This window comes from Scyliorhinus torazame, chromosome 7, assembly GCF_047496885.1.
Source record: "Scyliorhinus torazame isolate Kashiwa2021f chromosome 7, sScyTor2.1, whole genome shotgun sequence".
Taxonomy (NCBI): Eukaryota; Metazoa; Chordata; class Chondrichthyes; order Carcharhiniformes; family Scyliorhinidae; genus Scyliorhinus; species Scyliorhinus torazame.
In genome coordinates this window covers 202075491-202088903 of record NC_092713.1, presented here as the reverse complement: position 1 = coordinate 202088903, position 13413 = coordinate 202075491, and the positions used below count along the sequence as shown (strand labels likewise).

The window sequence follows — 13413 nt, the reverse complement described above, 5'->3', positions numbered from 1 at the left end:
GTTTCCACCCTAGCTCTCTAAATTACTGCCTTACATCCCTATCCCTTTTCCTACCTATGTCGTTGGTACCTATGTGGACCACGACTTGGGTGACAACAAAAAAAAACAGCTGCAAACCACTTGTCAAAAGTGGATCTCTCACAAGCAGCCCTCCTGCCCTGACCGACGGATTCGATCAGCAGCCCCCTTCACCACCTCCCCCACTCGAAGAAGATAAAACAAGCGGCAGCGACTTTCCCAGACTCGTGTCACTCGCAAAGTCTTTCCAGTGGGCAAGGCAGCGCGGGGATCCCTCAGGCAGAGGCTGGTAACTGTGGGGGATGCGCCATTCCACACGATTGAAGCCGGCGCCGTGTTTCAGCTTCTGAAGCTGACCCCAGAACTTGATTTCGGAGAGGGTTTGGAATCTCCCTCCCAGCTCCTCTGGAGCGCTGGGCATGGAGAGCTGGAACCGAACCGGCGGAGGGAGCTGGCCGCCGGGTGCCCCTGGCGGCTGGGGGAGCGCGCCCAACCTGTCCTCGGAGCAGGGCGCCGGGCAGCTGCTGGACAACACCACCGTGATGCACATCCTGCCCTCGGTCTACGGCGTCCTGTGCATCGTCGGCGTGGGGGCGAACAGCCTGGTCATTTACACGCTGCTGGCCTGCAAGAGCAAAGGGGTGTCCGACATCTACGTGCTGAGCCTGGCCACCGCCGACCTGCTCTTCCTGCTGGGGATGCCCTTCACCATCCACCAGCTGGTCAGGGACAGGCAGTGGGTCTTCGGCCAGTTCATGTGCAAGGCGGTGACGGTCCTGGATGTCACCAACCAGTTCACCACGGTGGGCATCGTTACCGTCCTGTGTGTGGACAGGTAAGAAAACTGGGACGAGGTGGGGGGCGGAGGGGGGGGTTCAAGTTTCAGATGATCACCCACCCCAAATCTTTCAAGTTTATGAACCAGCGTTTGAAGTTGAATTGGAGAGTTTTATTGGACCCGAAGCAGTGTTTCTGTTCATCCTGTGGTGTGAAACGTCTGTGGACAGGAACTAACAAGACTGTCTAATTCATGATTAATATCCTCTTTCCCAACCACACCGGATCATTTATATTCATCGTTTATTTTGTATTATTATTGGATAGGGTTCGGGTATTGCACCTAAAGCCAACTCTGCAGCTTGTTTGGGATGACATGGGCTGTGACCTGGACACCGCTTTCTCAAAAGCAGGCTGCCAGTTTCGGTCTCTGGATCTGAGCAACACAGTGAAGCTCATCAGTTAACAGGGTCAATGTGAAGATTTTACTGCCTAGGACCAAGAAAGAAGCTTGCCTCTGCTGATCGAATTCGGATCCTCAAGCAGTTTCTTTACCAGGGAATCTCATGGTTAGGGGAGGAGGCGGGGTAAATTAAGGCCAGATTCTCTGTCTCGCATCGGGCTTCTTTCTTATTTTGTTTTGACTCACGAAGGAGTAATGTCGGCCGCTGTATACCGGAGGAGAACTTTTTGCAGTCAATTCTCTGCTCGGCTGTGTGGCCCCCTGGCTGATACTTACAGAATTTAAGATGTGGAGCTGCCGGCGTTGGACTGGATGGTGGGCACAATAAGAAGTCTTACAACACCAGGTTAAAGTCCAACAGCTTTATTTGGAATCACTGGCTTTCGGAGCATAGCTCCTTCATCAATAAACCTGTTGGACTTTGGCAGCACGGTAGCACAGTGGTTAGCACTGTTGCTTCACAGCACCACGGACCCAGATTCAGTTCGCAGCTTGGGTCACTGTCTGCATGTTCTCCCCGTCTCTGCGTGGGTTTCCTCCGGGTGCTCTGGTTTCCTCCCACAAGTCCCGAAAGACGTGCAGGTTAGGTGAATTGGACATTCTGAATTCTTCCTCTGTGTACCTGAACAGGCACCGGAGTGTGGCGACTAGCGGCTTTTCACAGTAACTTCATTGTAATGTAAGCCGACTTCTGACAATAATAAAGATTATTATTATCAACCTGCTGTTGTAAGACTTCTTACTGTGTCCAGAATTTAATCTTACAACACCAGGTTAAAGTCCAACAGGTTTGTTTCGATGTCACTAGCTTTCGGAGCACTGCTCCTTCCTCAGGTGAATGAAGAGGTATGTTCCAGAAACATACATATAGACGAATTCAAAGATGCCAGACAATGCTTGGAATGCGACCGGTGATTAAATCTTTACAGATCCAGAGATGGGGTAACCCCAGGTTAAAGAGGTGCAAATTGTATCAAGCCAGGACAGTTGGTAGAATTTTGCAGGCCAGATGGTGGGGGATGAATGTAATGCGACATGAATCCCAGGTCCCGGTTGAGGCCGCACTCATGTGTGCGGAACTTGGCTATAAGTTTCTGCTCGGCGATTCTGCGTTGTCGCGGGTCCTGAAGGCCGCCTTGGAAAACGCTGACCCGGAGATCAGAGGCTGAATGCCCTTGACTGCTGAAGTGTTCTCCGACTGGAAGGGAACATTCCTGCCTGGTGATTGTCGCGCGATGTCCGTTCATTCGTTGTCACAGTGTCTGCATGGTCTCGCCAATGTACCACGCTTCGGGACATCCTTTCCTGCAGCGTATGAGGTAGACAACGCTGGCCGAGTCGCACGAGTATGTACCGCATACCTGGTGGGTAGTGTTCTCACGTGTAATAGTGGTATCCATGTCAATGATCTGGCACGTCTTCCAGAGATTGCCATGGCAGGGTTGTGTGGTGTCGTGGTCACTGTTCTGAAGACTGGGTAGTTTGCTGCAAACAATGGTTTGTTTGAGGTTGCGCGGTTGTTTGAAGGCAAGTAGTGGGGGTGTGGGGATGACCTTGGCAAGATGTTCATCGTCATCAATGACGTGTTGAAGGCTGTGAAGAAGATGACGTAGTTTCTCTGCTCCGGGGATGTACTGGACGGCGAAGGGTATTCTGTCAGTTGTGTCCCATGTTTGTCTTCTGAGGAGGTCGGTGCGGTTTTTCACTGTGGCACGTTGGAACTGTCGATCGATGAATCGAGTGCCATATCCCGTTCGTACGAGGGCATCTTTCAACGTCTGTTGATGTCTGTTACGCTCCTCCTCGTCTGAGCAGATCCTGTGTATACAGAGAGCTTGTCCATAGGGGATGGCTTCTTTAATGTGTTTAGGGTGGAAGCTGGAGAAGTGGAGCATCGTGAGGTTATCAGTGGGTTTGCGGTACAACCGACAGAATACCATTCGTCATCCAGTACTTCCCCGGAGCGGAGAAACGACGTCATCTTCTTCACAGCCTTCAACACGTCATTGATGACGATGAACATCTTGCCAAGGTCATCCCCACACCCCCACTACTTGCCTTCAAACAACCGCGCAACCTCAAACAAACCATTGTTTGCAGCAAACTACCCAGTCTTCAGAACAGTGACCACGACACCACACAACCCTGCCATGGCAATCTCTTGAAGACGTGCCAGATCATCGACATGGATACCACTATTACACGTGAGAACACCACCCACCAGGTACGCGGTACATACTCGTGCGACTCGGCCAACGTTGTCTACCTCATACGCTGCAGGAAAGGATGTCCCGAAGCGGGGTACATTGGCGAGACCATGCAGACGCTGCGACAACGAATGAACGGACATCGCGCAACAATCACCAGGCAGGAATGTTCCCTTCCAGTCGGGGAACACTTCAGCAGTCAAGGGCATTCAGCCTCTGATCTCCGGGTAAGCGTTCTCCAAGGCGGCCTTCAGGACGCGCGACAACGCAGAATCGCCGAGCAGAAACTTATAGCCAAGTTCCGCACACATGAGTGCGGCCTCAACCGGGACCTGGGATTCATGTCGCATTACATTCACCCCCCACCATCTGGCCTGCAAAATCCTACCAACTGTCCTGGCTTGACACAATTCAAACCTCTTTAACCTGGGGTTCCCCCATCTCTGGATCTGTAAAGATTTAATCACCTGCTAATGGTCGCATTCCAAGCATTGTTTGGCATCTTTGAATTTGTCTATATATATGTCTCTGGAACATACCCCTTCATTCACCTGAGGAAGGAGCAGCGCTCCGAAAGCTAGTGACATCGAAACAAACCTGTTGGACTTTAACCTGGTGTTGTAAGACTTCATATTGTGCTCACCCCAGTCCAACACCGGCATCTCCACATCCAGAATTTAAGGAAGGGATCCTTGGAAGAGTGCCAACATCTGCTGTGGGACTCCGAGAATGCGCCGATAGAATCACAGAAGGGTCGTAGCGCTGAAGGGGCCCATCCTGTCTGTACTGGGTCTCCGAATGAGCGGTTCGCTTAGTACCACTCTCCTGCCTTCTCCACCTCAACCCCGCACATTCTTCCTTTTCTGATATCTATCTAATTCCCCATTGAATGCCTCCATTAAACCTGCTTCCACCACTCTCTCAGGCAGTTTTTCCTCATGTTGTTTTTGTTCTTTTGCCAATTCCTTTAAATCTGTGCTGTCTCATTCTGGAGCCTTTCATGGGCGGGAACAATTTCTCCCTGTCTGCTCTGTCTCGACCCCTCATGCTTTTTCAAGGAGGTGACTAGGTGGGTAGATGAGGATAGTGCTGTTGATGTAGTCTACATGGACTTTAGTAGGGCTTTCAACAAGGTCTCGCCTGGGAGACTGGTCAAGAAGGTAAGAGCCCATGGGATCCAGGGGAATTTGACAAATTGGATCCAAGATAAGCTTAGTGGCTGGAGGCAAAGGATGATGGTCAAAAGTTGCTGTTGTGACTGGAAGCCTGGTCCTGTGCTATTCTGCAGGGATTGGTGCTGGGTCACTTGCTGTCTGTAGTGTACATTAATAATCTGAATGGGAATATAGGAGGTATGATCAGTAGTTTCGCAGGTGACACAACATTTGGTGGTGTGGTAAATAGTGAGAAAGAAAGATTTAGATTGCAGGATGATATGCATGGGCGGAACAGTGGCAAATGGAATTTACCCATGTAAAGTGTGAGGTAATGCCATTTGGGAGTATTAAGAAGACAAAGAAATATACAATGAATGGTAGGACCCTCCAAAGGATCAGAGGGACTTTGGGGTGCATGTCCATAGATTATTAATGAACAGTTTGGCAGTGTGCCAACATTTGCCAGGGGACCCCAGGAACACGCTGCTAGAGTGCTGACTGCGGGCTGCATTAAAGTGGGAGTTTGGTATCTGAGGGTAATTAAGGGTTCATTTCTATCTAAAGTCTAGTCTTTATTTAGTAAATTAACTTAAAAGTTGCTGTTTGGGTTGAACCTTTTATATGGTGTTACTACTCTAATTTAACGGGGAAAAAGAAAAAACATTTTTGTATATGTGTTTTGTCATTTTTATTATTTTTTTGTTTTTGTAGTGTTTCTTTTCGTGAATTGATGACCTGTACGTTTATCTACATGTACAGGAGTTAAGCCAGCATCCGCCACTGACGCTGGCGTGGTGCTGGGTGTGACAACCAAGCAAAGAACATAAAGTAACAGATGGATAAAACAAAAGAGGGGAGTGCCCCAAAACAACGAGTGGAGCACAGCCCAAAAAGTACGAGAAAGGAATCAACAACTTGTCAAAAACCCGTCAAATTAAAGTGCGAAAATCGGGGTCAATAAGGCAATCCAACCCCTGCGGTGCCCACCGAGCACGGAAGGCCTCGAGTGTGCCCATTGACACCGCATTCACCCGCTCCAGGGACACACGGCCGCGAACGAGGCCATGGAAGATGGGCAGATAGTCAGGCTGGACGACGCCCTCCGTCACCCGCTGCCTGGACCTATAAATGGCAAGTTTGGCCAGGTCTAGGAGCAGGTTCTCGAGGAGGTCCCCCGCCCTCCCCACCCCCCTCTGTACCGGATGTCCGTAGATCAGGAACATGGGGCTGAAGTGCAACGAAAGCCCCAACAACAACGCTGTCAAGAAAACAAAAAAGGAGTGCAGCCTAAGACAGACAACATAAACGTGCTCCACGGTCTCCACCAGGCCGCAAAATTGACAGGTCTTTGGCAAAGCCGTGAAGTGATTTAAACGATGGTTGCATGGCACTGCCATGTGTAGCCACCCTCCACCCCAGGTCCCCTAGTTGTATGGGGAGGTCGCCTCCATAGAAGGACCTCCAGTGGGGACCTCCGCCGCCGGACGGCAACGAGGCACGCCAAGGCGTGTCCGGGTGGCGGCCGAGGAAGGTGTGCAACAGCAGGCCATACAGGAAACCCATCCGCGCAGTGCGAAAAGGCACAAAGGGTATTTCCGCGAGGCGGCTGGGGCTGTGGGGGGGGGGTTTCCGGGGTTTGGGACCAATGTGGAATTCCGTCCGAGCAGGGGTCCGCTCAGACGGGATGCCACAGCACAACCGCGCCGTCTCGAGTCCAAGTGTGCCCACTGGGCCGAGCACGACCGTTTTGAGGCTTGGATAGCATTGGCTGCGCACCGGACAGACAGCGCTCTGTGCCTGGCAAGCTCGTAGGGTGTCATCCAGCCCGCTTTTGAGTTTGAAGGTGTCTTTGAGCACTTGGAGCTCCTGAGTTATGAGATCCCTCCATTTACTCTGGCATATGTTCTGGTGGCCCATCCCATTCGGGTGTGACCGGATCCTCGTCGCTCTGTGTGTATCACATAGCCTCAGTTTTCCTCTCCAGACTTTTACTGGCTCTGCTGTCTTTTCGGTCCCTCGGGTTTTTGCCTGTCATGCCTCCTTCATTGTGGTGTTGTTGGAGGAGGGTGGAGGTTTTTCTTCTGCGTTTAATGTTCCATTTTGGACTAAAAGTGCCTAATTTGAAGTTTCCAGGAGGAGAGCCACCTTTTGTGTGTCTACTCAGCATATCCCCGTCACCAGAAGTGCCAGGTTTTCACATCTTGCATGCGAAATGCGAGTTCTGGCAAATCACGCCCAATGAAGAATCCTTGAAACTCACTACACTCATGTCTCCTGTAGGCAAATACCATTTTCACCGCATGCCCAATGGGATCTCCAGTAGCATCGGCTTACAGTAACACTGCAATGAAGTTACTGTTAAAATCCTCTACTCTCCACAGTAAGGTGCCTGTTCGGTACACTATGTGAGAATTCAGAATGTCCAGTTCACCTAACAAGCTCGTCTTTTGGGACTTGTGGTCGGAAACCGGAGCACTCGGGGGAAACCCACGCAGACACGGGGAGAACCTGCAGACTCCGTACAGACAGGGACCCAATCCAAGAATCAAACCCATAAAAGTTTATTATTATTATTGTTACAGACACATAATGGCAAAAGCCTGCTTCTGCACTGTAACAATTCTGAGCCTACTATATGCTTTATTAAATGCCCTCCTGTCACCTTCAGTGACTTATGCGCATATATAATCAAATCTCGCTTCTCTTGCATCCCCTTTAGAATTACAACCTTTGTTTTATATAATCCCTCCACATTCTTCCTACCAAAATGAATCAATTTACATTTTTTTGCACAATGAACTTCATCTTCATCGTACGAAGTCTTACAACACCAGGTTAAAGTCCAACAGGTTTGTTTCGATGTCACTAGCTTTCGGAGTCTTCAGTCTTTAGACTGAAGACTACCCAGTCTTCAGAACAGTGACTACGACACCACACAACCCTGCCATGGCAATCTCTGGAAGACATGCCAGATCATCGACATGGATACCACTATTCCACGTGAGAACACCACCCACCAGGTACGCGGTACATACTCGTGCGACTCGGCCAACGTTGTCTACCTCATACGCTGCAGGAAAGGATGTCCCGAAGTGTGGTACAATGGCGAGACCATGCAGACGCTGCGACAACGAATGATGGTCGGCGCAGACAAGATGGACTGATGGGGTTCTTTTGGTACTGTATGACTGTGGGATATCCTCTCTTTTTAGCACTGCACTGCTCTCCTTAACCAATACCTCTACCCCCCCGCCCCATTTATTTCTGCACCAACTTTCCCGGACACCCTGTACAGAGCAATATTTAACACTCAATTCTGCCCTTCTTTGAGCCAGGTTTCTGTTATATTTTAACATGGCAACCTGTTCCTGTAACTCATCATAGAATTTACAGTGCAGAAGGAGGCCATTCAGCCCATCGAGTGTGCACCGGCTCTTGGAAAGAGCACCCTACCCAAGCCCACATCTCCACCCTATCCCCGTAACCAGTAACCCCACCTAACCTTTTGGACACAAAGGGCAATTTAGCATGGCCAATCCACCTAACCTGCACATCTTTGGATTGTGGGAGGAAACCGGAGCACCCGGAGGAAACCCACGCACACATGGGGAGAACGTGCAGACTCCGCACAGCCGGTGACCCAAGCTGGGAATCAAACCTGGGACCCTGGAACTGTGAAGCAATTGTGCTAACCACTGTGCTACCGTGCTGCCCACAATCATCAATCATAATCAGCACACTCATTCACAAACATGCGCATAAAGCTCGATTTAGACTTTTATCACCTTCTCCTTCACTTTGATGCCACCCTAATAACTTACTACTCCCTACTCCAGTGCTATCTATTTCTCCCAATATTCCGTGCCCTTGGTACTCCTCTCCGATATTAACTCCGGTTCCCACACCCCTGCCAAGTTAGGTTCAATGCTCCCCAATAGCACAAGCAAAACACCCTGCAAAGAACTCAGTGGCCTGTACAGGTCCCATCTCTCCAGAGCCAATGTTTTCAAGGGGATTTTAGGGAATGTCCTGAAGAGAGAGAGAAATATATGTGTATAATCATATCGCTGAACTCAGAGACCAGTCAAGATGTTCAGCATTTTACCAACAGTAACATCCATTATTGCATCTAAACCCCAAAATAACACTTTTTCTCCTCCTAGATCAGAAATCTGACATAAAAGGAAGCGAATCTACTTGTGCCGGCTGAAAAAGAGCTATCCAGTCGAATCTTACTTTTCAGCTCTTGGACTGCAGCCCTGTAGGTCAGAGCACTTCAAGTGTACATTCAAGTGGTTTTTAATGTCATGAGGCTTTCAGTCTCTGTAACCCTTTAGGCACCGTCCTCTGTGTCTCCTTCTCCCTCTGATCTTTCTGTCTATTACTTTGAATCTATTCTCCACTGGTTATTGACCACTCTGTACAAGAAATTGATCCTTTCATTTCACGCTATCTAGACCCCCCACAACTGTATACACCTCAGTTAAATGTACTCAGCCTCTGTTCCAAAGAAAACAAATACAGCTTATCCAATCCCTCAGAGCCAGTTTTCCAGTCCTGGTAATATCCTCAAAACTTTCTTTTGTACCCTATTGAGGGCTGAACAATAACATATTTCTCTCAGTCCAAAGATGTGCCGCTTGATGCACGATCAATTGCACAAAGACTAAAGTTGGGTACAACTGTGGGTTTATTACAGTCAGATGTGAGGCCTCCTGCTGCAGCTGGCGAAATGGCAGGGCACTGGAGGTCATGCATATTTATACAGTTCTCCCTGGGCGGAGCCAACCGGCAGGAGCTATCAGCGAACCTGTAGTGCAGGCCCTACCTTACATCTCCCATTACAGTGGTTCACCACATTCACCCTCTATTAAAAATGAGTCCGGTGGGGATGATGTGAAACTACATATAATTAGTGCAATTATGTACAGTGGCAGGGAAAGAAAACTCCATGTTGACGGTCCGGAGTCCGTCAAAGGTTCAGCCGGTCCGGTGCTTTGGTGCTTCGTTGGGAGCAGCGTAGCTGTGGCGGCGAAGTCGGTGCTGGCGGTGGTGGAGGTGGCACCGATGGTGGTGGTGGCGGTGCTGATGCTGGCCAGTGATCGGGGAACACCGGGAGCGTGCAGAAGTCCTCTTCGTCCTCTTGTGCGGAAAAGGGGAGGGGGTGTGTGGTCTGGTGGAGTCAATATTGGCGGCGTGGTGGGGTGGGTGGGGGGGGCAAATTGGTGGGGGTGTGTGTTGGGGTGGAACCTGACGGTGCCAGGTCCCTGAGTGAGACAGTATCTTGGCGGCCGTCGGGGAACTCAACGTAGGCATATTGAGGGTTGACGTGGAGCAGGTGAATCCTGTCCACCAAGGGATCCGCTTTGTGGAGTTGGACGTGCCTACGGAGAAGGACCGGTCCTGGAGCAGCGAGCCAAGTCGGGAGCGACATCCCGGATGTGGACTTCCTGGGGAAGGTAAAAACACGTTCGGGGTGTGTGTTATTAGTGGCGATGCACAATAGTGACCGGATGGAGTGCAGAGCGTCAGGGAGGGCCACCTGCCAGCGAGAGGCTGGGAGGTTCCCGGACCGTAGGGCCAGCTGGTCAGCCCTCCAAACCCGTCCCATTCTCCCGTTCTACTTACCCGTTTCCCCGGGGGTTGTAGCTGGTCGTCCTGCTGGAGGCTATACCCCTGCTGAGCAGGAACTGACGCAGCTCATCGCTCATGAATGAGGATCCCCTGTCACTGTAGATGTAGGCGGGGAAACCGAACAGAGCGAAGATGGTGCTGTGGGCCTTGATGACGGTGACAGATGTCATATCGGGGCATGGGACGGCGAAAGGGTATCTGGAGTACTCATCGACCACACTGAGAATGTACGTGTTACGGTCAGTGGAGGGGCCCTTTGGAATCCACTCTGAGGTGTTCAAAGGTGTGGGAAACCTTCACGAAGCGCGCACGGTCCGGCCGGTAGAAGTGCGGCTTGCACTCCGCACAGACCTGGCAGTCCCTGGTGACTGTCCTTACTTCCTCGACGGAGTAGGGCAGATTGCAAGCTTTGACCAGATGGTACAATCGAGTGACTCACGGGTGACAAAGGCTGTCGTGTAGGGCCTGGAGTTGGTCCACTTGTGTGCTGGCCAATGTACCTCGGGAGTGGGCATCTGGGGGCTCGTTGAGTTTACCGGGGCGATACAAAATCTCGTAATTATAGGTGGAGAGCTCGATTCTCCACCGCAAGATTTTATCATTTTTGATCTTGCCCCGCTGTGTGTTATTGAACATGAAGGCTACCGACCATTGGTCCGTAAGGAGAGTGAATCTCTTACCGGCCAGGTAATGCCTCCAATGCCGCACAGCTTCAACGATTGCTTGGGCCTCCTTTTCGACGGATGAGTGTCGAATTTCTGAGACATGAAGGGTGCGGGAAAAGAATGCCACGGGCCTGCCTGCCTGGTTTAGAGTGGCGGAAAGGGCGACGTCTGAAGCGTCGCTTTCTACTTGGAAAGGTAGTGACTTTCCACTGCACGCATCCCGGCCTTGGCGATGTCTGCTCTGATGCGGGCGAAAGCATGTTGTGCCTCGGCCGCAAGGGGGAATTGGGTGGACTGAATGAGTGGGCGGGCCTTGTCCGCATAGTTTGGGACCCACTGAGCGTAACAGGAAAAGAACCCCAGGCAGCGTTTGAGGGCCTTGGGGCAGTGGGGGAGAGGAAGTTCCATGAGGGGGCACATGCGGTCGGGGTCGGGCCTGAGAAGTCCGTTTTGGACTATGTCGCCGAGAATGGCTAACCGGGTCGTGCTGAACACACACTTCTCTTTGTTGTAGGTCAGGTTGAGAAGAGTGGCAGTGCGGAGGAATTTATCAAGGTTGGCATCGTGGTCCTGCTGGTCATGGCCGCAGGTGGTGACATTATCTAAGTACGGAAAGGTGGCCCGCAAACCGTGCTGGTCAACCATTCAGTCCATCTCTCTTTAGAAGACCGAGACCCCATTTGTGACACCGAAAGGGACCCTAAGGAAGTGGTAGAGGCGACCGTCCGCCTCGAAGGCAGTGTATGGCCGGTCCGACTTCCGGATGGGGAGCTGGTGGTAGGCGGATTTCAGGTCAATTGTTGAGAAGACTCGGTACTGTGCAATCTGATTGACCATATCAGATATGCGTGGGAGGGGGTACGCGTCGAGCTGCATGTACCGATTGATGGTCTGGCTGTAGTCCACGACCATCCTGTGTTTCTCCCCAGTTTTAACCACTACCACTGCAGCTCTTCAACGGCTGTTGCTGGCTCAATAACACCCTCCTTTAGCAGCCGCTGGACTCCGGACCTGATGAAGGTCTTGTCCTGGGTGCTGTACCGTTTGCTCCTAGTGGCAATGGACTTGCAATCCGCAGTTAGATTGGCAAAAAGGGCGGCGGGATCGAGCTTGAGGGTCACGAGGCCGTTACGGCCGCTGAACACGCGAATTTCCTCATGCACGGGATGAGGTAAGGGGGGGGTGAGGCCCTGGAGGTTGCACTGGAAGTCCAGGCCCAACAGGAGTGCAGCGCAGAGATTAGGAAGGACATAGAGGCGGAAGTTACTAAATTCTACGCCCTGGACCGTGAGGGTGACTGTACAAAAGCCTTGGATCGGGACGGAGTGGGATCCGGAGGCTAGGGAGATCCTTTGATTGGCAGGGTGGACCGCGAGGGAGCAGCGCCTTACCGTATCTGGGTGAACAAAGTTTTTGGTGCTCCCGGAGTCCAGCAGGCACAAGGTCGCGTGGCCGTTGATTTTAACCGTCGTCGATGCGGTGGCCAGGTTGTGCCGGCAAGATTGGTCCAGCGTCATCGAAGCAAGCTGCGGGTAGCCATCGGATGCTTCGGGTGGCGAGCGTGTGGGGTTCCGATGTCGGGATGTCCGGAGACCCTGTGGGGAACAAGATGGCGGTGCCCATGGTGCGCACATTGAGGGATTGGGACAAGATAGCGGCGTCCATGTTGCGCATATTGCATGGTTGGGAAAAGATGGCGGCGCCCATGGGGCGCACGTGGCCGAAGGGGGACAAGATGGCGGCGCCCATTGGTCGCACATGGACCCGGGAGGAGAAGATGGCGGCTCCCATTGTGCGTCTGGCGTGGGGGAGGGGGTGATGGTGGGCGTGATCGCAGCGACTGCGCGGGCCTGGCACACCACTGCGAAGTGGCCCTTTTTACTGCAGGCTTTACAAACGCAGTGCGGGCCGGATAGTGTTGGCGGGGGTGCTTCTGCTGACCGCAGAAGTAGCAGCGGGGACCCCCGGCATGCGGCGCAGGCGTATTGGGAAGGCAGGGCCCCAGCTGAGGAGATCGTCGGCGGGGTCCCGGAGGGGTAGGAAGGAGTAGAAGGGTGGGCAGCGCGATTGCATGTTACGGGATGCGATAGTCATGGAGAGCGCCAAGGTTTTCGTCTCCGCCATTTCGAGCGTGGCCCCTTCCAGTAATTGTTCTCGGATGTGGTCCGACGCAATCCCCATCAAGATGGCATCGTGTATGAGGAAATTTGCGTGTTCAGCGGCCGTAACGGCCTGACAGTCACAGTCCCGGACGAGTGGAATTAGGGCCTGCCAGAAATCTTCGATGGACTCACCAGGTAGTTGCGAGCGGGTGGTGAGTACATGCCTGGCGAAGAACGTGTTCGCCTTCGGCGCGTAGTGTTCCTTAAGGAGTTCCATTGCTTTTGTGTAATTCGTGGCGTGTTGGATCCACGGGAACACGCTGGAGCTCAGTCTGGAGTACGGGACGTTTATCTTCTGAGCCTCCATTGGCTCGGGGTCCGCAGCCTTGA

General features: G+C 52.0%; 1 protein-coding gene across 1 annotated transcript in view; it reads left to right on the top strand.

The window, feature by feature from the left end:
* Positions 1 to 319: 319 nt before the first annotated feature.
* The window catches only part of mchr2b (melanin concentrating hormone receptor 2b), a 70307-nt gene continuing 57213 nt past the window's right edge, over positions 320 to 13413 (top strand). The window contains exon 1 of the mRNA XM_072511948.1: positions 320 to 853. Coding sequence (XP_072368049.1) covers positions 438 to 853 — 416 coding nt within the window. The 5' untranslated portion in view covers positions 320 to 437. The remainder of the gene's footprint in view (positions 854 to 13413) is intronic.